Source organism: Alexandromys fortis, unplaced genomic scaffold (assembly GCF_014885135.2).
Source record: "Alexandromys fortis isolate MF-2015 unplaced genomic scaffold, M_Fortis_MF-2015_v1.1 scaffold_56, whole genome shotgun sequence".
NCBI lineage: Eukaryota > Metazoa > Chordata > Mammalia > Rodentia > Cricetidae > Alexandromys > Alexandromys fortis.
In genome coordinates this window covers 9,568,178-9,593,036 of record NW_026067935.1, presented here as the reverse complement: position 1 = coordinate 9,593,036, position 24,859 = coordinate 9,568,178, and the positions used below count along the sequence as shown (strand labels likewise).

At 44.7% G+C, this 24,859-nt stretch overlaps 1 protein-coding gene across 4 annotated transcripts in view; it reads left to right on the top strand.

Annotated features, from left to right (window-relative positions):
* Positions 1–24,859, top strand: part of Map3k13 (mitogen-activated protein kinase kinase kinase 13) — a 119,227-nt gene that overhangs the window by 65,801 nt on the left and 28,567 nt on the right. For all 4 annotated transcript variants that reach the window (XM_050146263.1, XM_050146264.1, XM_050146261.1 and 1 more), the window contains exons 2-3: positions 20,190–20,743; positions 23,592–23,775. In XM_050146263.1, the coding sequence (XP_050002220.1) occupies positions 20,275–20,743; positions 23,592–23,775 (653 nt within the window). In that variant the 5' untranslated portion in view covers positions 20,190–20,274. The remainder of the gene's footprint in view (positions 1–20,189; positions 20,744–23,591; positions 23,776–24,859) is intronic.

Sequence of the window (24,859 nt, the reverse complement as noted above, 5' to 3'; positions counted from 1 at the left end):
ATATTCTACTTGGTTGGGAGTAGTGATGCACATCTTTAATCCCAGCACTCAGAAAGCAGAGGCAGGTGGATCTCTGTGAGTTCAAGGCCAGCCTGATCTACAGAGTGAGTTCTAAGACAGCCAGGACTACACAGAAAGAGCCTGTCTTGAAAATAAAAGAAAAATACATTTCACTTGAAGATCATGCTGTATATGTATGTATGTGTGTGTATTTTAAATTATTTCATGCCATATATTGTGATCATGTTCTTTCCTTTTATTTTAAGAATGACTAGACACAGGCCAGAAAAGTGTAGATAAAGCACTTGCTGTACAAAACTGAAGACCTGAGTTCAATCCCTGGGTCCCCACCTCTGACCCAGTTGTCCTCTGATCTCTAGACACACAATCATAATAGTGCTTAGCCCCAAATACATGGACTTGCAATCTGTTATTTAGAATGCAACTTTTAAAATGAAGAGGAAAAAAATATTAAAACCAGGACAAATATCACAAAGTTTCTGTACAAAAACAAATAAACAAACAAACAAAAAACCTCTGCATTTGTTTACCTGGCCACGATGGCATGCTCCTATAATCCCAGCTGCTCAGAGGGTTTAAGTCAGAAGGATTCCTGGAGACCAGGAGTTCAAGGTCAGCCTAAGCAACACAGTGAAAAATTATTTCAAAACACAAAGCCCATGATTTACTTCTTTAATTTTTATGTGATTTTTTTATTAATTCCTTGAGAATTTCATGCAATATATTTTCATCATATTCACCCCCCACTCGTCTCTTAACTTCCTCCCAGACCCACCCCCACCTCTTTATTCCCCAGCTTCTTGTCCTCTTTTTTCCCCCCCTTTTTAGAAACCAGCAAAGGAGCTGGGGAAATATTCAGCAATAAAGAGCAGTGGCTGCTCCGGCAGTGGTTCCCCGCACCACATGCCCCTCCACACACACACAAGAAGCGATTCCCAGCACACTCATGGGACCACACATACACACTCACATACAAAAGCAGCGGTTCCCAGCACACTCTTGGGACCCCCATCCCACACACACGAGGCTCAGGGTCCACTCCAGAAACAGTTGTTTACCTCCATAGCATCATTAACTCTTAAGAAAACTCATTGTTCCTTTGTACATACCTAACTACTCTTATTTTATACACAGTTTTGACAGGCTCATTGACTGATTTCTAAGTTCATGGCACATGTGTGCACACATGCGTGCGCGCGCGCGCGCGCACACACACACACACAGAGTACTCGGGCAAATTTGGTGGACATACTGACAGTCCAAGCAACTTTTCTAAGCATTATGAGATTTGATGGCTACTCACCAACCAAGACCAGACACAGAAGAAAACCAAGTTGACCAAACACACACAGCGATAAAGCAGTTGCTAATATCCTCTACTTTGTTAATATTCTCTACTTTGCAAAGAGATTTAGAAATGGTACTTTATATAGTTGCTGTGGGTGATAGGATTGTTGAATTATGTCTTTTGAAAATTATCCTGTGGGGGCTGTAGAAGTGGCACAGTGCTTAGGAGTGGCTACTGGTCTTCCAGAGGACCCCAGTTCAGTTTCCAGCACCCATCCCAGGCAGCTCACAACCAGCTATAACTCCAGATGGCATGTAAGAGCACCCTGGAATGCATGGGCCATGCTTACACATACATACACAGAAATAAGACTAAATCTTTTTCAGTGTTCATACGAGTGCTACAGAGATGGCTCAGGCACTAAAGTGCTTGCCGCACAAGCGTGTACACCTGATTTTGGACCCCCGCATCCACCTAAAATATGGAGCTTGACAGCACACATCTGTAATCTCAGTGACAAGGGGGGCGGCTGAGAATTACACCAGACATTGACTTCCAGCCTCCCCTTGCATGTAAACATATGTGCACAAATGTGTATGCACAGGAATGCATACGCAAAAATTTTGTATGCACACATTTATTAAACACGCTCTTGTTGTGAGTTCAATTTATAATTCCAGAGGAAGTCACTGACTATGGCTGTAAATGCTACCCTCTGTAAAACTAGACTTTGTGTTGAAAGGCTGCATCATCTTCTCATCACAGACAGCCTGTTGCTCTACAGGGTTCTTCCCATCAGCTACCATGCACACTCATTTTCTGTACCTAAGAGCAAGTACTATCCCTTGATGCCCTTCCTTGTTGTCATGATTTGGGTGGCTGGAGATGACCAAGGACTCTTTAATAATGTACAGCCTCGGCTATGTTGGGAATAGAAATGGAAGCTCCCCAATGAATAAAGCATAGGTGTGTTGAATAATTAAATAATAGATACGAATGACCCCCTAGCACCAAGTCTAATTCAGATTCTAAAACAACAACAACAAAAAATATATTGGTCGTTGGCAGTTTCAAATTTCTCTTCTTGGTAAAGCTCAAGATGTTCTGGTGTGTTTTCCAAAGCGTCATCTGTATGGAATTGGTGCTTAAGAGACTAAAACACAGGACTGCCTTTGTGACAAAAGGGTGCTGGGAAGGAGACCGCTAAGTCTAAACATGAGTCTCGCGCACTGAGTTGACCTTACTAACTCTCTGTTAACCGTCAGTGGTGAATTGGCACCCAGACTTGCCGCTGCCGGAGTCTTTGCCCAGATCTATCCTTGGCAGTAAGGCTTCTTCCGGGAAGCGATTGTTAATCTGGTGAAGACTTCTCCGTTTCGCTTCCCTCATCATCCCTCCGCCAGTGTTGTGCCTGTCAGCCACACAGGTCCTGTGATAAGGAGCTTTAAGGAATGGTGGTGGCAGGAATCCAGTTTTACTTCCCGAATTCTCCTCAAACAGAGTGGGGTGTGGTGGCGCAGACGCAGTCTTAGTACTTGGAAAGCTGAGGCAGGAGGATTGCGTGTTTGAGCCAGCCTGGGCTATATAGCAAGATGACAGCATGTGTGTGGATAAAGGTGTGCTCTTGGTTTCTGGCTGCAGGACTGGGGTAGCCTGTGCTCTGCGCCTGTGTTTGGCAGCTAGCCGAAAGAGGGTCTACTGAGGACTGGAGTAACCAGGGAAAGTGTGTAAAGCTGTCAGAGGTCTGCACCTCAGTTAGTGTTAGCTTCTGTTATTTTTTTTTCTTTTTCTTTATCTGTGGTGCTGGAGACTGAGCCCAGAGCCTGGGACATGCTGGGCAAGCACTGTATCACTGAGTTACATCCCCGAACCAGTTGCTATTAATATATTATTAACATGCAATACAGAGATAATAAGTTTCTTATATTCCTATGTGTTTCTCTCCTTGAGGTGAAACATCCCATTATATCTGGGCCTGTATTTGCTGCTGAGCTGAATAGCCGGGAGGGCCAGGAGAATCAAGGTACAGAGATAGTAAGACTTGAATCTACACTTTGTGAATTTGCACATTTATTAGAATTAATGGTTTCTCCTGAAAAACAAAAGTCATGGCAAGTCTGTCAGCAGACTATAATTTCAGTATTTCCAACTGACAGAAGCCAGTGAGCTAGCAAAGGTGGTGGAAGGCCCTTTGATAGCATCCTGCGGGCTGAGTGTGGGGTGGACTGCCCAGTGGCAGTGCAGACCCATCGCTGGTTCCACTGGCTCCGTAACTGTGTGTTCCCATGGGGCCCTGTAGATTAGTGTGCACTCTGGCACTAGCCCCGCCCGGCACAATGCAAGAGCACGGTGGCCTGCGTTCACCTTCCTGCCTGAGTCAGGCTGCGCTGCCCCACTGAGCAGTCAGAACGCCTGGCAGTGGCTTGGTGAGAGAAGTGCAATTTCCCTCCTTTGTCGCCTGCTCGGAGTCATGCTCTTAATAGTAGTGCCAGACAGAGCTTTATAAAACATTTTTGAGATTATAATAGAATTATACCATTTTCCCCTTCCATCTCCTCCTTTCAGATTCTCCCATGCATCCTGCCCCTTGCTCTCTTTCAAATTTATGGCCTCCTTTTCCCTTCCTTGCTGTCACACACAAACGTACACACTCGCATATGTATACACACACACTCACACACGTATGCACACACTCCTCAATGCATAAACACAGCCTGCTCAATCTGTATAATGATACATGTGTGAGTGTTTTCAGAGCTGAGAATTTGGCATTGGATAACCAGTTGGTGTGCTCTTCCCCGAGGAAGACTGTTTCTCAGAACCGCTTAGTTGCATGGAGCTCTTTTTTGAGGGTTTAGCCTCTTGGGTTTCTGCCCTTCCATGTTAGCTTGTCTAGTGGTGTTGTTCTTGTTCAGACCATGTTTAGGCAGTGTCTTAGGATTTCCATTGCTGTGAAGAGACACCATGACCACGGCAACTCTTATAAAGGAAGACATTTAACTGGGTGGCTTACAGTTCAGAGATTAGTCCATTACCATCATGTCGGGACATGATGGCATTCCGGCAGATGTGGTGCTGGAGAAGGAGCTGAGAGTGGAGAAGGAGCTACATTATGATCCCACAGGCAACAGGAAGTGATCTGAATGTCACACTGAGTGAAACTTGGGCAAAGGAGACCTCAAAGCCCACCCTACAGTGACACACTTCCTCCAACAAGGCCACACCAGTTAGTAGTGCCACTCCCTATGAGTTTATGGGGACCAAGTACATTCAGACTACCACAGGCAGTAATGTTGAAACTATGGGTGTAGCTTCTGACTTCCCTAGAAGACACAATCTCACAGCAAAATCCTTGTTGACCCTGAGTCTTACAGCAGGAGTTGCATTTTAGGGGTGCCAGTTGGAACAGGCTTCTACAATTCTGCATTTTGATTGGTTGTGGGTTTTTTTTTTTTTAATGGTCTCCATCTGTTGCAAAGAGACCTTTTCTTGATGGGAGATGATGACTGCACTTACCCAGTTGGACCCTAGGAAAGGATGCCCAGACAGTTGTTGCTAAGCAGCACGTTATCCACAACCTCCCTAGAGCCAGCTCCTGACTTCATAGCCATTACCAGCATCGGTGTAAGTGGTATTTTCCCCATACATCCACTAAGGTAGAAGAGGACATTTCCTAATGGACACCCACATCTATATAGTCAGTGACTGACACCAGTTTCAGTTTTCCCTGCAAACCAAAAGGTCCGGAGATACCTTGGCAGCATGGACTCGGCTCTGCAGCTTGCATTTCTAGCTTTGGCCAGTGCATCTTTGGCAGTGGACTCTGTAGGGCCCTCCGGAAAGGTAAATGACAGTTCCTGCTGTGGCTACTCGTTTATCATATAGACAGTGGTAATCTGAATTCAGAAAAGTGATTATGTAGAGCCCCCAAAGCTACCTTCACTAGATCAGTCTGACTAGACTGCGGTTCCTTCCTGAGAAACATCCTTAGTCTGCAAAGAAATGTGTAATGTAGTACATACTGACAACATGGCATTTATTAGAAACTGTTAAGTGTTTTTATTCTTATCATCAGATTACATATCCCACTAAGGGAGTTATTAATCTCTCAGCATTTATAATTCTTCAAATTGTCTCCTTTTTCAAACTAAAAAAGGCATAGAGACTCCAGGAATGGTCAGCGTGGTCCCAGGTCCAGGGTCCATGAACCCTGCAGTAGCTCAGTGCTTGTTTCTGGGAGTCTGATCTGCGGAACTGCTTGGGAACAAATGGTCTTTTCACTTTAAAATGCAAACATCATTCTCTGTGACTGCCTCAAGGTTGTTTTCTCCAGTGACTTAAAGACAATTTTGGTTTCAAATTCATATTCTTGAGCTGGCAAGATGGTTCAGCGTGCAAAGGCTCCTGCTGCAGGCTGAATGCAATGCCCAGGACTAACATGACGGGAGAAAAGACTGAGCTCCAGCAAGCTGTCCTCTGCCCTCCACACAGTCCCTGGAGCCTGTAGGTGTGAGCGTGGGCACACACAAGGAGTGAAATGTGGTTTTAGGAACCCCATGGCCTCATCTGAGCTTATTCTTAATTATATAGCTAGATAAGCAATTCCCACTGGGCATGGTAGCTGCAATCCCAGCATGCAGTAGGCAGAGACAGAGCATCTAAATTTGAGGCCATTCTTACGTGCACGCACACACGTGCACATACACACACTCACATAAACACAGGCACACACACACATAATCACGCTTCCTTATTTTAGAATTCAGCACTTATGAATTAAAGTATAAATAACAATTTATTGATTCAGCACCAAGTGCAAGCCAGGCATGCTGTGTCGCCGTCTTTATCCCTCGTTAGAGCCTTACACAGAAGCACAGGAACCAAGACGAGCGAGTGGCCCAGAAAGCTTGAGCCCAGAGCTCACGTGTTCCATAACGATGCTAAATATATCTAATTGTCTTTTCCCATGAGCAGTGTTTTCCTAGAGATATTTTCTTAAATTAATAAAATAATCTAATTTAAAACATATCAAAGATAAAACTATGGAAATTATTTTTTCTCCTCTCAAATATCAGAACGACTGGATGTTCATATTCTCTCAAATAGCATAGCTGCTTTAAACTTGCTTGCATTTTGTGATTTATTAAAACCTAGAGTATAAAAATAGCTGCCGTAGTTAAAGACAAAGGAAATTAAATATGGAGAGAAGTTACGAGTATCTGGGTTTCCTCTTTCCTGTGTCTCTCCTCTGGCCTCTGAGCTGCTGGCTCTGTCTCCCTTGTCAGTTCAGGTGCGTTTCATAAGCCCACCTCGCTACTCCTCTCCGGCAATGGATTGAGCTTGGCTTTTCTTCTTCATAGTTTTTTTTTTCATTTTTAAAAGAAAATCTTACTGGTATTCCCTGGTTCTTCCTTTATTCCCCTTGATTTTATATGTCTGTTGAGTATGTATCTTTTTATTTTAGATTTGGTTAGCCAGGCATAGTGGTGTGTTTCTAGAAGCCCAGCATCCCAGAGACTGAGGCCAGAGAACTGTGAATTCTAGGCCAGCCTGAGATGCCTAAACAAATACAAACATTCCAACCAGCTCAGCAGACAACAAAAACCCCACCCAAGCATGCCAAGAAAAGAAAATGGTGGTGAATAAATATGAATTCAGGTCTCTCTTCCTCCCGGCCTTCGGTCTTACAGTCTTAAGATTTTGATATCAGTATAAATTGCATGGAGCTGGGTATGGTGGTTTTTGCTTTTAATTCCACACTGGGGATGCCAAGGCAGGGGGCTTTCTGTGAGTTAGAGGCTAGCCTGATCTATATGGTGAGTTCTAGGACAGCCAGAGCTACATAGTGAGACCCTGTCTAAAGAAGAAAAGGAGGGGGGGATAAATAAATAAGTAAATAAATAAATAAGATAATGCCAGATTGGTTGGAAAGAGCTCATCACTCATCAATAGCTCTCAAAAATAATGTTTAGTTTAAATTTTTATTCAATTTTGATCATACTTGTTTATATTTATGTCCAATTTTGAAGACTTTATTTGTGGGGCTGAATTTTCTAAAACTTTGATTTATTCCTACTCACTAAATAAAAGTGAAATTCTGAGCTTAATTAACAACATTATCCTCTGTTAGCAACATGGGGAAAATGTGTGACCTAGGACGTCCATTTGACTACCTTGCCTCTTTCTTCTGTCTCTCTACACTTGCATCCTGGGATGTTGGCACAAAGCCAAGGTAATTTCCAGAAATTGGTAGCTGCCTGCCAAGTGTGCAGCTGTGCTGTCTAACCCTGGCCTACTCATTTTGTGTACAAACCGCTTCTTCCTTTTGAGGCCAGAAATTTCACAGGGCGGAAGTGTGTCCCAAGGCAGGGAAGGGTACCACGTGTGCTCCTGCAGACAGAGCCTGAAGCTGGTGACAGCTCACAGCCCCTCCGTGCCGTGTCCAGGTGGAAAGCCCTGGCATTCCGCATCTTTTCCATTTGCCTGTCAATGTGTTAAAAATTTTTGCTTTATCCCCTTCCTTTTATTAAATGATAATGTTGATTTTTCATGAATAAAAAAACAAAAAAGCAGCTGGGTGGTGGTGGCGCACGCCTTTAATCCCAGCACTCAGAAGGCAGAGGCAGGCGGATCTCTGTGAGTTTGAGGGTTGGCCTGGTCCAAAGCTACAGAGAAACCCCGACTGGAACAACAAAAAACAAAACAAACAAACAAACAAAAAAACCCAACAACAACAAAGCAGTTGGTTCCCAAGAAAGTGCCTGAAAAAATCTTGGAGAGAGAAAGGGACGCTGAGTCCCCACTGAAAGAGCAAATGACAGGACAGCGAGAGGGAGAGAGGGCTGCGGCTTCCTGTCGCCTTCTGCTTGCCAGCTCTTCCCTGTGCAGCGGCAGTGGGTGGGCGGACACGCAAACAGGTAGGATTTAGATATTTTTATCTTCCTACACTCTTCTGAAATAAAGCTCTGATCGCATTTGAATATAGTCATGGTGATGGTTTTTCCTCCCCTTTGTTTGCGCCTGTCAATTTCCCTGCCTTTGTGACTTCGTGTTGGCGCTGGCATTCTCCAGGAGCACAAGGGACACCTGTTAGGCCGGTGCACACAGGGAGGCTGGCTTCGGGTCTGCCGGCCGCCAGAGAGCGCTGAACCCCACGAAGCGGCCTGCGCTGCTGTGGAGAGCTGCAAGCTCACCCCTGTGCTGGTCCTGTGTCTCCTCAGCACACCTTCGGTCCAGCTGGAGCAGATCTGAGCTGCTGTTTCCCTTGGCATCTGTACTGGTGGTATCATGGCTGCTTATTTCTCTAACAAGCAGCCAGGCTAATCGAAGGAACCAGGAGGAAAAGGGAAGGCTCATCCCAGCCTTGCCTCTGGCCAGCAGGCAAGACTTGATTTGCATCGAGGGCAGCTGGGGTGAACTTCAATCCCTGAATGTCCAGCTCGATTCCTCCAAGTCCTATGTCCAGAGAGTATGGAGTATTCAGGAGTGGAGTCTAACATTCATGTTCAGGCCCTCAAGGGCAATGGCAAAAGTCTACGGAGTCTGGGAGTCTCTTGGACGCCTCTGACCAACGACCAAAGGGAGAACTTTCATGGCTAACTCTGGGGGTTTTATTAGCCTATGGCTCATTAGCATCCCAGTGGCATAACTTCATTTCAATTATTTATATATGTATGCACATACACTTATATAACATTTTTTGTTTGTTGGTTGGTTTTGTTTTAATTTTTTATTCATTTTACATACCAACTACAGTTTCCCCTCCCACCCCTCCTACTGTCCTCCCCTACTCCCCGCCCCCATCCACTTCTCCAAAAGAGTAAGGCCTCCCATGGGAGTCAACAAAGCCTGACACATTAAGTTGAGGCAGGACTAAGTTCCTCCTCCCCGGCATCAAGGCTGAGCAAGGCATTCATTCCACCATAGGGAATGGGGTCCAAAAAGCCAGTTCACGCACCAGGGAGGGATCCTGGTCCCACTGCCAGGGCAGAGATGGCAAAGATTCTCTCCCTCTCTGGGGGCTTCCTCTTCACTCGGTTGCTTTGTTTCTTGTTGTACGGGATGTTTCAGTTTTATGAGGTTCCATATTCAGTTGCTGGACTTGACTGTTGGGAGAGTGGAGTCCTCGTGAGAAAGTCCTTCTCTATACCTGCGTCCTCTGGCCGCTCACATTGGGTCTCTGCTCCATCTGGAGCTGATTTTTGTAACAGGTGCTACATATGGTGTGACTTCATTCTACTGTGTGTAGATAACAAGTTTTCCCTGTATCATTTGTTGAAAATGTTGTTTTTTCTCAGGTGTGTTTTCAGCACCTTTGCAGATGGGTGATGGCTGTGGCTACATGGACTCTGGCTCGGGTCTTCTAGCATCTTCCCAAACACTGAATTCCAGTTCGTTCTTGTTCATTACGTCACTTATTTGTGCCCTTCCTGATTGTTACTGTAGACTTGAGAGCTATGTAGGTTTCCCTCCTAGGGCTGCTTTCAGTGTGACCAGAGTTCTGCTGTGTTGTTTTCATTTTCATCTGATTCCAGGAATTTTCCATCTTCTTTCTAGACCTCTGAGCCATTCATCACTCAGTGACGAGTTGTTTAGTCTCTGTGGGTTTGTGTATACACCGGAGATCTGTATGCCATTGGTCTCAAGCTCTGTAACACCATTGTCAGAAAGAAACATGGCGTTGTTTCTCTTTTACTAAATTTTTAAAATTTTGTTTTGTGCTTTAAGATGTGGTCTGTTTTAAAGAATCTTCTATAAGCTGTTGGGTATAATTTATACTTTTTCATGTTTGGGTAATATTCTGCAGCTGTTAGGTTCATTTGATGTATTATTTAATTCTGATGCTTTTTGATTGAGTTGCAGGCAATTTTTTAAAAAAATAAAATAAAATAATTTATTTTTTAATTTATTCTTGGAAGATGCATGTTGATTGTTGTCTTTTGTGTTCTTGGCTTATTTTGTGTTTCAGCTTCATTGATTTTCTTTCTGTATCCTCTTGGCTAGGCTTATTCTTCTCTTCAGTCTGGTGTTGCTTTTAGTATTCTCTGTAGGACTGGCGGGTACATAGGAATTTTTTGCGGCTGTTTCTATCATGGAAAGCTTTTCTTTCTCCTTCAACTGTAACAGAGAGTTTTGGTAGGTATAGTAGTAGTCCGAGTTAGCATCCATGGTCTTTTAGAACTTGGAGTATGTCGCTCGAGGCATGTCTGACCTTTAAAATTCCATCAATAAATCACCTGTGATTATGATGGATTTCCCTTTTATGTGATTTGTGGTTTTTCTCTTACAACTTTCAGCACCATGTGTTTGTTCTGAATTGAATTTTGGGTGTTTTGACTATGATATGCAATGGAGTTTTTTTATTATTTGACTATAAGATGTCCCATTACAGATTCATATGCTTAAACATCGGGTCCTGTTTGGGGAAGGCTGCAGAACTTTGTGACATGGGGCTGGCTGGCAGAGGTGGATCACTGGGAACAAGTCTTTTTTTTTTTTTTTTAATCAGATCCATCTCATGAATGGGGTTTTTTTATTGTTTTTATTGTGCTATACACTTTTCTCTGCTCCCCTTCCTTTTTGCTCTCTCCCCTTCTACCGTTTCCTGTAACCCCATGCTCCTAATTTACTTAGGAGATCTTGTCTTTTTCTCCTTCCTATTTAGATCCATGTATGTCTCTATTAGGGTCCTGTTTGTTTTCTAGGTTCTCTGGGATTGTGTATTGTAGGCCAGGGTTGTGGGATTGGTCTCTGGGGTTGTAGATTGGGTTTGTAAAGCAAAGAAAAAAGCAAATTTTTCTTTATGTCTAAAAGCCACTTATTGAGTACATATTATATTTGTCTTTCTGGATCTGGGTTGCCTCACTTAATGTTTTTCTAGATCCATCCATTTGCCTGCAAATTTCAAGATGTCATTATGTATAACCACTGAGTAGTACTCATGTTCTTTATCCAGTCTTCGGTTGAGGGGCATCTAGGTTGTTTCCAGGTTCTGGCTATTACAAATAGTGCTGCTATGAACATAGTTGAGCACATGTCCTGAGCAACCTCCAGGAGCAGGAAGGAACGGAGATTATTTTTCTGATCCTATGTATTTGGTGTTCTGTGTGCTTCTTGTATCTTTATGATTATATCTTTTCTTTTTCCCCACTTTTTATTAGAAATGATTTCTTTTCTCATATGGCATATCCTGATTAAAAGTACATGTGTTTTATTTTTTACTTAATTTTCTGAAGATTTATATATGTGAGTTACGGATGGTCATGAACTGCCTGTGGTTGGACCCAGGTCCTCTGCAAGAGCAAGATCTCTTGACAGCTGAGCCCTCTCTCCTGTCCTATATCTTTTCTTAATTTGGGGAAATTCTCTTCTATGGTCTTTTGAATATCTGGTCCATGCCATTGTCTTGGGATTCTTCTCATTCATCTATGCCTATAATTCAAAGACTTGGTCTTTTCATGGTATCTCACAGTTTCCTACATGGTTCTTTTATGTGTTTCAATCTCCCCCACATTCTTTGCATGTAAGGTCTAATTCCAATCCTGCCTCTTTCCCTCTTTCCTGTCTCCATTAGTAGCTTTTCCCACTGTTGTATCAAAAACCTGATGAGAGGTAATTAAAGGGAAGAAAGGTTTATCTGTGTTCATGATGGAGGATTAATACTCTATTGTGGTTGGGAAGCTCTGCTGGCAGGACCAGCTTGTGCCCGTGTGATGGACGGCTCCTGGCTCACATGTGGGCATATCAGGAAGCAGAAGAAGGGGAGTGCTGGTGCTCACCTGCTTACGCCAGCCCATGGGATGGTAATACCCACACTCAGGAATGGTCTTTCTTCTTAGTCAGACTTCTCTAGAGATACCCAGACCAATAAACCCCCAAATGCGTATCACTAATGTACTTAGTGTCAGCAATGCAATCAAGGGACAATCAGAATTAGCCATTGGGGGCTGACGGGGCAGCACATTCAGTAAAGTGCTTGCCACACTAATTTTAAGACTGGGGTTCAATCCTTAGAATCCCTGTAAAAAAGCCAGGGCTGGTGGCACATGCTTGTAATCCCAGTCCTGGGAAGGCAGAGACACACATCCCTGGAGCTTGCTGGTCAGGCATTTAATCTAATTCTCAGACTGGGTTCCCAGCAAGAGACCCTGTCTCAAAAAGCAAGGAAGATAGTGCCTGAGGGATGACTCCCAAGATTGTTCTCTGACTTTCATACATGTGTACATGCACAAATGATCACCTGCCCACATAGAAACACCAGCACACATGTCCACATACAGACAGTAGTTTTTTGTTTGTTTTAAGTGAACCATGGTGCCCTTCCTTCCATCGCTATTACTACTGCTTGGTTCAGGCCCCCATTCTCTTTTTGAACTCTGCCTCCTAAGCAGACCTTCAATCTTTCTCTTCCAACTCACGTTTTACTTCCATTAATGTGATTTTAATTTACAAGTTTGACCGTTTCACGCCTATGCTTAAATTCCTTAGTGGCCGTCTCTTGTCTTATGGGTCACATCCCAAAGGTTTAGCTTGTCACATAGGTCCACCATAGTCTGATCTTGACCTTCTTTTTCTAAGAGTTGTCCCTTGTGTTCCCCTGACGCCCCTAGAATGCTGAGCTTTTTTCCTGATAAGCAACTGTTTCCATGGCATCTCTGGATACATCTGGTGTTGTCCTTTCTCCGAGCTCCCACCGCACAATGTGTGTATCTGTGTAGAGTATCCCACCATGTTGCTATTATTTATTTATATTGCTCTCTAAGTTATAAGATAAGGGTAGGAACACATATACCATTTATTAATGCCTAATATGCAACATAGCATGTGATAGCTCAATAAGTATATAGATGGATGGATGCGTGGATGGATGGATGAAAGTTCAGAGGATCGGATATTTTCACTCATTCACAGATATAAGGTGATGGAAAGTTCAAAGGGGATTAAAATCTGGGCCTCATTAGAAGACTGAGAAAATAATTAAAAAGCCAATTTTTATCCACAGTTCTCCAACAGAGGGTAATGCAGAGACACTCACCACCTCCATGTTAAAATCCAGAGCTCCCTACATTCTAATCCCTGTCTGCCCATTTGCATCTCTCTGTGCACATAATGTAACTACATCCCAGCCTCCTGCATCTCTCTCTGTGCACATAATGTAACTACATCCCAGCCTCCTGCATCCATCTCTGTGCACATGATGTAACTACATCCCAGCCTCCTGCATCTCTCTCTGTGCACATGATGTAACTACATCCCAGCCACTTGAAGTTTCTCACTACTCCATAGTCTTTCATCCCTGTCTTGATTCATGCTTTCCTCTGTAGATGCAAGAAATAGCTCTCTCCTCAAAGGGGATAAGAGATAGTTTGTTTTGGAGCCAACCATGAGTGACCATGGTCTAGGGACAGACTTATATCACCCTAAACTCCCTGTTCAAGTGTAGTAATTAGTAACAGGACAAGGAAAGCCATACATACCCTTTTCAAGTACATCAGTGGAAACATCAACTAGGTTGGTTACAGCACAGACTGAAAAGCGACTTCTCCCTAGAAGTAGAAAAGGTTCTGTCTTCTACAGTTATCAGGATGAATGAACGGAGACCGTTAATGGCATAGGAAAACTATCAGGAAATCTCTGTTGTAGGCCTTGGATATTACCCAACAGCATTCTAAGCTTTGGGGTCTGTTCACACTTTCCAAAGGATTTACCTGTCACAAAAATGTTAGATCACACACAGAGATGGGCAATAAGTGGCTATTATGGGGGCCAAAGATGACCCAAGATAATTTGGCTGTGTAAGGAGCCCTGTTGCCCATCACGCAGGGGTTGACTCTTTAGGCTGCATTTTATTTCAAGACCCAACAGTTAGCAGAGAAGCCTGCACCAGCATCCTGAAGATCTGTCTTCATGCCTTCTTCAGCCAGCAGATTAGACAGCAAGGAAAGACAAAGGCACTCGGTGGCCTTCCAGTTCAATCAGGCAGGGGTCAGTCTTGTCTCAGGCTTACTGTGTTGATGCCTTTCTCCTTAGTCTCTGGAGCAGCAGAAACACCTAGGCCTCAGAGCCAAACTTGTTCTGAATAGACATTCTAGGAGCCAGCTAGAATGAAGGTTAGTGCAGAGCGAACCAACCACTAGCAGTGTGTGTGGATTCCTTCCTGCAGAGTGAAGTGCGAGTGAGTCTCACGGCGTAGACTGTGCAGTGCCCGTCACCCACCACCTTCCAACCTTTCTGGTTACTGAAGTCTGGCCTGTCAGTCAGCCTCTGTGGTCACAGCTGCTCTCCAGGATCTTCTGTTCTCACCCACAGACCTCCTGCTCCTTGCACTCGCTCATGCTTTCCCAGCTTTGAATTCCTGCACTTCCTTCACGGGGACCAGAGTTTAACACCTTCGGGCCTCTGTCCCCAAATGGCCTCTTTCTTCTGGGAGAGTACTTACTTGATTCAAGATAAGCACCATCTCATTCATCTCTGGGGTCTGGTTTTTTCACTTCTGTGAAGTAGGGTCATCTTTGCGTGTTGGCTTCTAGCACATTCTAGATGCTCACAGGGAAGGGTCAGGCCACTTTGGGTCACAGATTTGCTAGTGAAGCTGGAGAGTGGAGTCCAGCTGCAGAGGCAAAAGAAATGCAGAAAAGGGAGCAGGTGGGTGGATAGGTGGCAGGTTACGCTGGGCGGATGTGACAGGCAGACAGCGGTTGTACAGACTGAGACAGTAGGCCACGCAGAGCTGAAGTCCCAGGGCAGCTGGGCGGTCTCTCAGGGATCACAGGTGTTTGATGGCAGGTCAGCAAGGCTGTTGCCACAGCAGCGTTAGTTACCCCAGCTTCGTGCAGTCCAGGGAGGGAATTGCACCCTTTCCTTGGTCTAGTGTATTCAGTAAGTCCTTGGTCCTGATTCCCTGATAGCTTTCCTATGCCATTAACAGTCTCCGTTCATTCATCCCTATTAGTGTAGAAGACAGCGCCCTTTCTACTCCCAGGGAGAAGTCACTTTTCAGTCTGTGCTGCATGGGTGCCACCGGCCACATGGTGTGGTTTGCATGTCTACCCGGGTGTGCACTCATCTTCTTAAAATGGAGTCAGTGTCAGAGGGCAAGACTCGGCCAGGAGAACTACCGTGTCCACGATGTGGAGTAACTTAGAGCAGAGGGCAACCTGGTCTCAGCATCAAGCTTCTAGACAAGCTCTTTCCTGCTGCACCTCCCTGGCCCAGAATACTTTTAGTTCTGTTCTGTTTTGTTTTCTTTTTGAGACAGGGCCTCATGTAGTCCAGGCTGGTCTTGAACTCCTGACCTCCTGCTTCCACCTGCAGGTGCTAGGATTGCTGGTGTGCACCACCCTGACCTGTCTCCATCTCTCCTTCCCCCATACTCTCCAGTGTAGTAGCAGAGTTATTAAGGCCTGGCATCCCTAACCGGACAGGCTCAGCTGGCCTCAGAAAGCCAATTACAGAGATAAATTAGCAATGAAAAGCAAGCGTGAGTGAGACAGGGGGACAGAGGCAGAAGCGGGGGGGAGGGGGCACAAACCCAGTCAGAGTGGCCACTTCAAGAAGAGGGACAATGAGATCCACTGACTCTCACTCATGCTCTAAATTCACCTTCAGGGTCCTAGCATGATGCACAGGTTTAAGTAAAGAGCCAGAGTTGCACACAACTAAGCAATTCCGGTCAGGGTGTGGTCCTGTCCACTGACCCACCGTCACTAACCCATCATTATCTTAGCTCCAGTTTCTCCTGCAAGATCCTCTGACAGGTTGCAAGTCTCCCTCTGGGGAACAAATTTCCCCTCTGCCTGACCCTGGGCTTTAGCCGTTTTCTCCTCCTCGCATAAGAATTCCATTTCTTGGGGGCCGTTGTTTCAGGAGTCCGACAGCCAAAGTGAGGGGCACTGTTCTTTAGAATATCCTTGATTCTGTCCATCTGGTTACTAGTGCTCTCCTCTTGATTCTTACAGCCGTTTCCAGTTTGGATTCTGCATGTGCTCAGGACCATCTGGTACCAGTTGCTGCTGCATCTTTAAGGGCAATAGGGTCTTTTCCTTGGTCCCAGTGAGCTTTACTGAGAGTCCCAGGGTGCAGGTGGCGAGCTGTCACCATGTCAGCACTGAAAGGACAGACACGGTCCCACCTGCTCACCCTCAGCATCCCAAGGAATGCTCTAGACTATTAGAGACTTTAAGTCAGGCCTAACCCGGGTTGGTCGTTTTGACAATGAAGACAGACTAGCCAGGGAAGTGAGGCATGGTTGGAGACTTTGGTGAAGCTGTTTTCGTACAAGAGTTGGTGAAAGAGGCACTCAGAAAAAAAGATGCATCCAAGTGTGGGTATGTAACTTCCCGAGGGAGAGTAGGGAAAGTAATTAATTGTCATAATATTACCCATATATAACATTTCGGGGGCTCTCAAGTTACATCTCGCAGGGTTGCTAAGAGACTTTTCTCTTCTCTCTTTTGTTAAGAGGGATAACTGAAGCAGCTCCAGAATGCCATGAGTGGCACATAAAGGTGAAACCAGGAGCGGTAGGTTGGCACAGGCTTAGTGGTGCCCTTACTGTTGGTAGCTTCCTAGGGAGTTTCCTAGAAAGTCTCAGGCTAGTGACTGAGAAAGAAGCAGGGTTTTGCATAGTTGGTAATCACTCTGAAACTCTTGCTTCTTTGCTGGAAGAGGCCTCAGCTGGATCCCAGGGTGAGGGAGCTCCTTTTCCTTCTTGGGTTCCCATATTTTCTCCTGCTTTCCATCCTGCTTCAGCCAGAGTCCCCTCACCCAGTGGCTTTCAAGTTCACATCGTCTTGTGTTAACATAATGAGGAATAAAGACTTGGGGGAAAGGAGTGAGGGAAATTGTTGTGGGAGCTGCGGGGCTGCATTCTGCCACCCAGCTCCCATGACCAGCTAGCTTTACCCGAAATAATAACACACAAACTGTATTCTTTTAAACACTGCTTGGCCCATTAACTCTAGCCCTTACAGGCTAATTCTCATATCCCGATCAACCCATCTCTAATAATCTGTGTAGCATCAGTCTTACCAGGAAAGATTCAGCATGTCTGACCTGGCAGCTTGCTCCATGGCATCTGCCCGGGAGAGGGGAGCATGGCCTCTGAGCTCACTTCCTCTTCCTCCCAGCATTCTGTTCTGTTTACTCCTCCCACCTATGTTTTAACCTATGAGGGCCAGCCAAGCAGTTTCTTTATTTTTTAACCAATGACCTTCCTCCATCAGGAAATGAAAGTAAATTATCAAAGAAAGTGAGATTATTATTTGTTTTTGTCATCTTCTAATTTGTTTTTGATATACCTTATTGTATTGTATTTTCTTATTATTCCTTAGGTGCCTGTTTGTTTTCTAACTAGACACAAAAAGGGGATGGATCTGGATGGGAGGGGAGGTGTGGAGGAACCGGGAGGAATGGATGGAGAAGAAACAGTAATCAGAATATATTGAGTGAAAAAAAATTTCAATAAAAGGGAAAAAAAGTGAGAATAACTCCCAAGTGGCCTTCCCAAGGGAGGGATACAAACACACTTCCACCTTGGTTAGTGGCATTTTATTGGATTTATGTCAGTAACTGAATAGACCGAGGTCATCTTTATTGGATTAGTCATCCTTTTTTATGGTGTTGGTGTGTGTGCGTGTGTGTGTTGGTGTGTATGTATTCACATGGGTTCATGCACCACAGTAGATGTGTGAGGTCAGCAGAAGTTAGTTTCCTCCATCCATCATGTAGCTCCTGAGATAGAGTCAGGTCATCTGTCAGCTGGTGGCAGGAGCCTTTGCTTGCTAAGCCATTTCAGCTGCCCAGGACTGGTGATTCTTTGAAGACAACATGGACAAAATTGGTGACCCGTCTAATAGGAGAGGCAATCACATACTGTTCATCCAATCAGGGTCACCTTTCTACCTCTCTCTCTTCTCTGGCCCCTGACCCCCCCTCTCTCTTAATGGCCTAGCTCACGATTCACTGTGAGCCCTCATCCTCACTTCCTCCGGGGAGCTCTGTCCTGTCTTACTTACTACAATGAGATTGGTTTATTTTTCTCACACAGTGGCTTCTGGTTCCATCCATGTTGTCACAAATGATAGTGTATCATCCTTTTATGGCTGCTTAATGTACATCATATGCAATATTTGTGTAGAGATCACACTTCTCTATCCACTCCTCCACCGATGGAGACCGAGGTCTCTGTGTCTTGGGACTAATGCTGCAACACGTGAGGACGCAGCGGTCTCCTTGACAGACTGATTTCCTGTCCTCTGTGCAGTAGCAGACTGCTGGGCCACGTCTGTAGGTCCACCATACAGTGTCCTACAATCACGATGCTAATTCACAGCCCACTGACAGCAGTCAGCCCTTGCCCACATTTGCTGTCCCCTTGTGGTTCTGGCTTACACAAACCTGATAATGTGACATTACGCATTTTCTCATAGAGGTCTTGACTGTCCAAACTCTGTCTGCTTAAGCTTACTGCCATTTTGTCAGATTATTTTCAATGCTATTGAATTGAGTTCTTTAGCTATTCTAGCTATGAACCCTCACCCGATGTACAGTTCACAAATACCTTCTCCCATTCTGTGGCTTTGTCTCTGCACAATGTTAGGTTGTTTCTTCTGCTGTGCGGAAGTCTTTCAGCTTCACATGATCTCATTTGTTTCCTGCTCCACGAGTCTTATCCTACTTTCAACAAGTTTGAGATTGAGTTTTGTCACTCTGACTAATCGAGAGCAAATCTTTGTTTGCAGAGGTTCCGTCCTCCCCCAGAGTTTCTAGTGGATAGATCAGAGCAAAGAGTAGGTCAAAAGCTGGGGCTTCCTTGTATTTCCCGAGACTGAGTGTAATATAGCAAGAACAGTTATTGTTCAGGAATTGCTTTGCCATGAACCTACGACGTTTATGAACCCAGTGCTGCCGAGGAGAAACGATGCCAATGTCAGACACCAAAACAAAGAGAAAAGATGGATTGTCACATATAATAGCCTATATGTCATGTGTATGGATATATCAGAACAAGCTATTTTCCCTGGTGATAAGGAAAATGGTTTTTTTTTCTGATTAAAATGGTAATAAAGGGAGATGAAAGCAAGAGGGTCACATGACAACGTGGCTCCAAAGAAGAGGTAGTGGGAGTAGAGCATGCTGGGATACTGTGAAGTCACAACTGCGTGGCTCTTCTCAGTCTAACCGCCTGCTAGGAACTACTGTTCGTTTTTGTGTGGGCCCTTCCAGTCTCTCTTCTTGACTATGTGGTCAGTGTCCTTTAAATGCTCTGTCAGTCCTGTGTCAAATACTTGTCCTGACTGTTCTTTATATTAATATGTCATGAACAGTTTCTCACGGCAGTGACTGTATTATTTTCCCCCGATGCACTGCATTCCATTATGTGTAATAAACCTGCCCAGCCTCCTCATTGTTTCTGTGGTTTCTAAAACAGTATGTATTTATTTTTATGTATATGCGTGTTTGCCTGAGTGTATGTATATGTGTGTTTGCCTGAGTGTATGTATTTGTGTGTTTGTCTGAGTGTATGTATATGTGTGTTTGCCTGAGTGTATGTATATGTGTGTTTGCCTGAGTGTATGTATATGTGTGTTTGCCTGAGTGTATGTTTATGTGGTTTGCCTGAGTGTATGTATGGTTCACCATGTGCATGCAGGAGCCCATTGAAGTCAGAAGAAGTAAGCATTAACTAGATCCCCTGGAACTGGACAGTTGTGAGCTGTCCTGTGGATGCTGGGAACCAAACCCAGGTCCTCCGAAAGAGCAGTAAGCACATCTGAGCATCTCTTCAGCCCCGTGTCAGTGTTTCGGTTGTAAGCAAACAGAAGTGGCCCAGTCTGAGTACTAAGGGAAGCGTGGCCTCACGTTCTCTTTCTTCCTCCAGGGTTTGGACTCCCCTCTCGCATCAGACCTCTCTCACCATAATCCTCTGAGTGTCGTCTCAGGACCTGGGCTACCCTCATGGCACAATGGCCAGCCCTCAGGAGCACCTGAGCTGCTCCTACTCATCACACTTACCCTTGACCGAGAACAAAACCTCTAGTGAGCACAATGAACTTGCAGCTATGGGAAACCACCCTTCACCCAAGCTCTCCGAGGACCCCCAGGAGAAGGCTATGCAGCCCGAGCTGCTGGAGATCACGGGCAGCCCGGTCTCTACAACAGTGCTGACCAGTGTAAGTGAGGATTCCCGGGGCCAGTTTGAGAACAGTGTCCTTCAGCTAAGGGAGCAGGATGAATCGGAGATGACAGTGTCCCCAGGGAACAGCAGCACGGTGGATGGAGAGAGCACTAACGGGACTGAAGACATCAAGATTCAGTTCAGCCGGTCAGGCAGTGGAGGCGGCGGGTTTCTCGAAGGACTGTTTGGATGCCTCAGGCCCGTGTGGAACATCATCGGGAAGGCGTATTCCACCGACTACAAACTGCAGCAGCAAGGTAAGCTAGAGCTTCTTGGCCCACACTTCCTCCACCGCTCCCAGAACTGGGTAACGCTTAAGGAGTGCACCCACAGTGAAGTCAGGTGACCACCCTGTTTAAGTGTCCTACAGGCTTTCCAAACAGAATCAAGTCATACACACCTTTTACTAGAAGCCAAATAGACTTTGTCGTCAACCAGCCTAATGGTATATAGAGTAGAGTACACACATGAGGTTGTAGAAAGAAGCCTCAGAGCTCCCATTTAATTTATCTCATTTGCGGTTTCTATTTCACAGTCTTTGAAGATATCTAGTATTTTAATAAAGCTGTATAGATACATAACATGAATAACTGATGCCGTGAGGATGTTTAGGTTTTTTACTGATAATTTATAGGATCAAAAAGTCTGATGGCCAAAGTCAGGTGCAGTAGCATGTACTTATAATCCAACTATTCAGAGGCTGAGGCAGGAGGATTACTTGAACTCAGTTAGACCAATTCTAAGCAGCATAATGAGACTGCCACCTATAAAACAACAACAACAAATACGAATCTAGACAAGTCTGATGGCCACTAGACTAACTCACACTGGCACCACGCTATCCCTTGAGACTGTAGGACTGCCCTAGATTGTAATAAAAAGGAATTCTTGTCTTGGAGTAAGGGCACAGCAGCCTCACACTTTGAGAACAGAGACTAACCAATTCTGAGAAGCTTATAATCTCTCATTTAAAAATACTGAGTCTTAAATTCTCATCATTGTGCAGCATATGTTCCTACTCTCGAGTTGAGGTAAAGAAGTATAGATGCCCTGATGTTGTGAATAGATTACTGTCTCAAAGAGAATGACTCACACACCACGAAAATGTAAAATAGTCTGTCATCCTTATCTTAGGAATAATAATCATTAATAGTTTAAGACTGTATCAGGCTGGACACGGTGATGCATGTTTAATCCTTGTATTTACAAGATCAATGAATGAAAATCATAAGTTCAACACTAGCCTGGTCTACAATAGTGAGTTCTAGATCAGCTTGACTACATAATGAGACACTGTCTCAAAAACAATAGAAATAAATGTCTCTGCCTCACAGCTTGAGGTCCACAGTGGGTGCAGAATCCACCCTGTGGGACCAGGTCCTGGGCAGCTGGTACCCACTCCTCCCTCTGCTGTTCCACTGTAGCTGCTTCTACGGGTGTGTCTGTGTGATAGCAGTTGGTGGCTCATGCCAATAATTCCAGCTTCTTGGGAGCCTGAGGCAGGAAGATCTCAATTCAGTCTTCCTGGTCTATGATAGTGATTTCAAGGTTAGCATAAGCAACTTACTAAGAGCCTATCTGGGAAAACATAGGGACCTGGGAATTCAGCTTACTGCTAGAGCCCTCCACTGGCATGCTCAAGGTCGTGGAGACCTCCAGCCCTTAAAGAAAAAGGCATATGCTTACTTCATATTGTGAAGGTTTTTCCATTTCCGAAATGTAACTCTTCAGCATCTTTTGTTTTCTGATTTGAGACAGCAGTGGGAACTGAACCCAGTGCCCTGCATATGCACTGAGAAATACCCCAGACCCCTTCAGCAAGTATAATTTTTAATGGCTGTGTAATATGTAATTGTTAAATGTGCTGATGTTTTTTAAGCAATCCCTTTGGCTTGAAGCTTCGTTGTACTTTTAGTGATTATAAACTCTATTACAGCGATTGTGGTCTGTTACCTTATTTTTTACTTTATGACATTTTTATTTGTTTGTTTTGTATACGTGTATGGTGTATGTCCCTAGGGGATGGAACATGTGGAGGTCATGTTATCGGGGAGGGGTGTGTACATGCCCTGCTAAGGCTCAAATCAAAAGCTCCACATGCAACAGACTGTGCTCTACCTGAGCTACACCCCAGCACTTTGTTCATTTATTCATTTGTAACTTTTTGTTTTGTTTTTTTTTTTTTTGGATCAAGGTCTAGCTTTGCAGCCCTGGCTGTCCTTGGACTCGTTATGGAGCCCAGGCTGGCCTCTAACTCTCAGCAGCCCTTCTGCCTCAGCCTCCAGAGTGCTGGATTAATGGATACGTATCTCCATGCCTAGCCTTAATTTGTTTTAGAAGCACTTTCTTCTCTGCCTCTCAGAGAACCAACTAAAATCCAATTCCATAATAAGACACAGCTGGTTCTCAGAGCCTCTGCTTGTCCAGGCTCAGACTAAGTTGTCTCCTAACTTGGAGATGGATATAGAAGTGCATCACTGAACTTCAGACTCCTAGACAAATTCTTACCCATGCCTGCCTAAAAAAGCCCTTTAAGTGTTTGACTTTCATTGTTCTACAAGTTTGCATTTAACTTATCTTCCAGTTGATCATGTGGCTTTCAGAAAGGCTCACCTTGGAAGTAATTAAGATCGAGGTGCAGTCTTTCAGGATTATAGTATATCCTGCTGAGGCCTCATGCTCAGTAAGGGGTAAACACTGAGAAGTGTTTGCACAGCCAACTTGTTGGGACAATGTATTCAGAGAGGATTCATTGATCATCTGTCCACACAAGACATTCAGAGGAACGAAAAGGCACCTGCAGTGGGGAAGGATGGAGTGTGCAGACAGAAGAAGATGACTGGATAGGAGGCTTAACCTGGGGAGAAGAGGGTGCGGGAGAGTCCGGGTTTCTAGAGGAGTCTCTGAGAGCTCATACCGAGTTGAATTGAAGCAGTTAAAATGCGTATTTATGAACATAGAAGTACCAAAGCTCAAAGGAAGGTCACATCTTTGGATGGGAATTAGAGGAGAGGGTCACTCCAAACGAGGTAAAGTTGGAACTTTCAGAGTGGCCCATCAAATGGCCTCACAAGTTCTGAGCTCGCTTCTCGCCCACACGCCTAGATACTTGGGAAGTGCCGTTTGAGGAGATCTCAGAGCTGCAGTGGCTGGGTAGCGGAGCCCAGGGAGCTGTCTTCCTGGGAAAATTCCGGGCAGAGGAGGTGGCCATCAAGAAAGTAAGAGAACAAAATGAGACGGACATCAAGCACCTGAGGAAGCTGAAGCACCCCAACATCATCGCCTTCAAGTAGGTCAACAGCCGCTTTGTCGGGCTGTCTGCGCGTGTGTTCGTTGTCGGCTGGCATTGTCAGGCGGGGGCTGGTTTTAGAGTGCTTTTGTTTTGATTTTTAGAGAAATAGAGCTGTTTTCTTCCTCCATTGTATACACGTAAGTTCCTGCTTCGGAAGATATTTCAAAGGCCCTTGATGTGCTTAGCGCAGCACTAGGGACTTTGGTAGAGTGCTAAAGTTCCATCAAACCCAAGTTGTGCCCTCCAGGAGCTCACCTTGCAGGGGAATGGACTGTTGATACTGTATGCACAGGGGCCAGGGAGGGATTAAGGGAAGTCCTGTCACACACTCTACATCAGCCTCATAGAATGGCACACTGGAGTAATCTCTCCCTCTGCATAGCTAACAGTAGTGAGCCGTGACACTCACGGTAATCCAAAACAACACCCTGAAATTCAGTTAAGGCAATTCTGGCATCAAAAGTGGTATAGCCGGTCCCTGTATAATATATATTTATGAGTTCCTTCTTAAATAGTAATGTATGAAGACGTACACCTCTGTACTGTAGCCTCGGGCTTTGCTTCATCCCTTTCCTGTGCAAACATGACTTTCTAAATCCAATCATAGAGTACACGCATTACACAGAGCAGTTGTGTTAAGTATGTGTGTGAAACCAGGGTTTCTTAAACCCCTCTGTTTATAGCTCTTTTTTGTCCAGATAAGCCAAGCATTTACTAATATCGAATCATAGAAAAATTCATTTATAACAGTTCTCCAGTGTACGTAAGGTTTCACCATTTATTAAACTCTAAGGAACCTCCGTGCCAGTCAGACGGATGTGCTGGCCTGGTCTACGTAAAGAGTTACAGCGTGGCTGGATAGTGCTGTGGTATACGTATCTCCAGCATTTTCAGATTTACCTGATACTTCATAGCTGTCCGTGCAGAGAACACCACTGACACAAATCCATAGTACAAAATGACAGAAGTGTGTACAGGGCTGTCCCCAAAATCACTGGAGATCTTTCCATAATCCCAAGATAAAACTAATTTAATCCACTGTGCATTTGATTTTTGGATTATTTTTACTCATCGGACATTC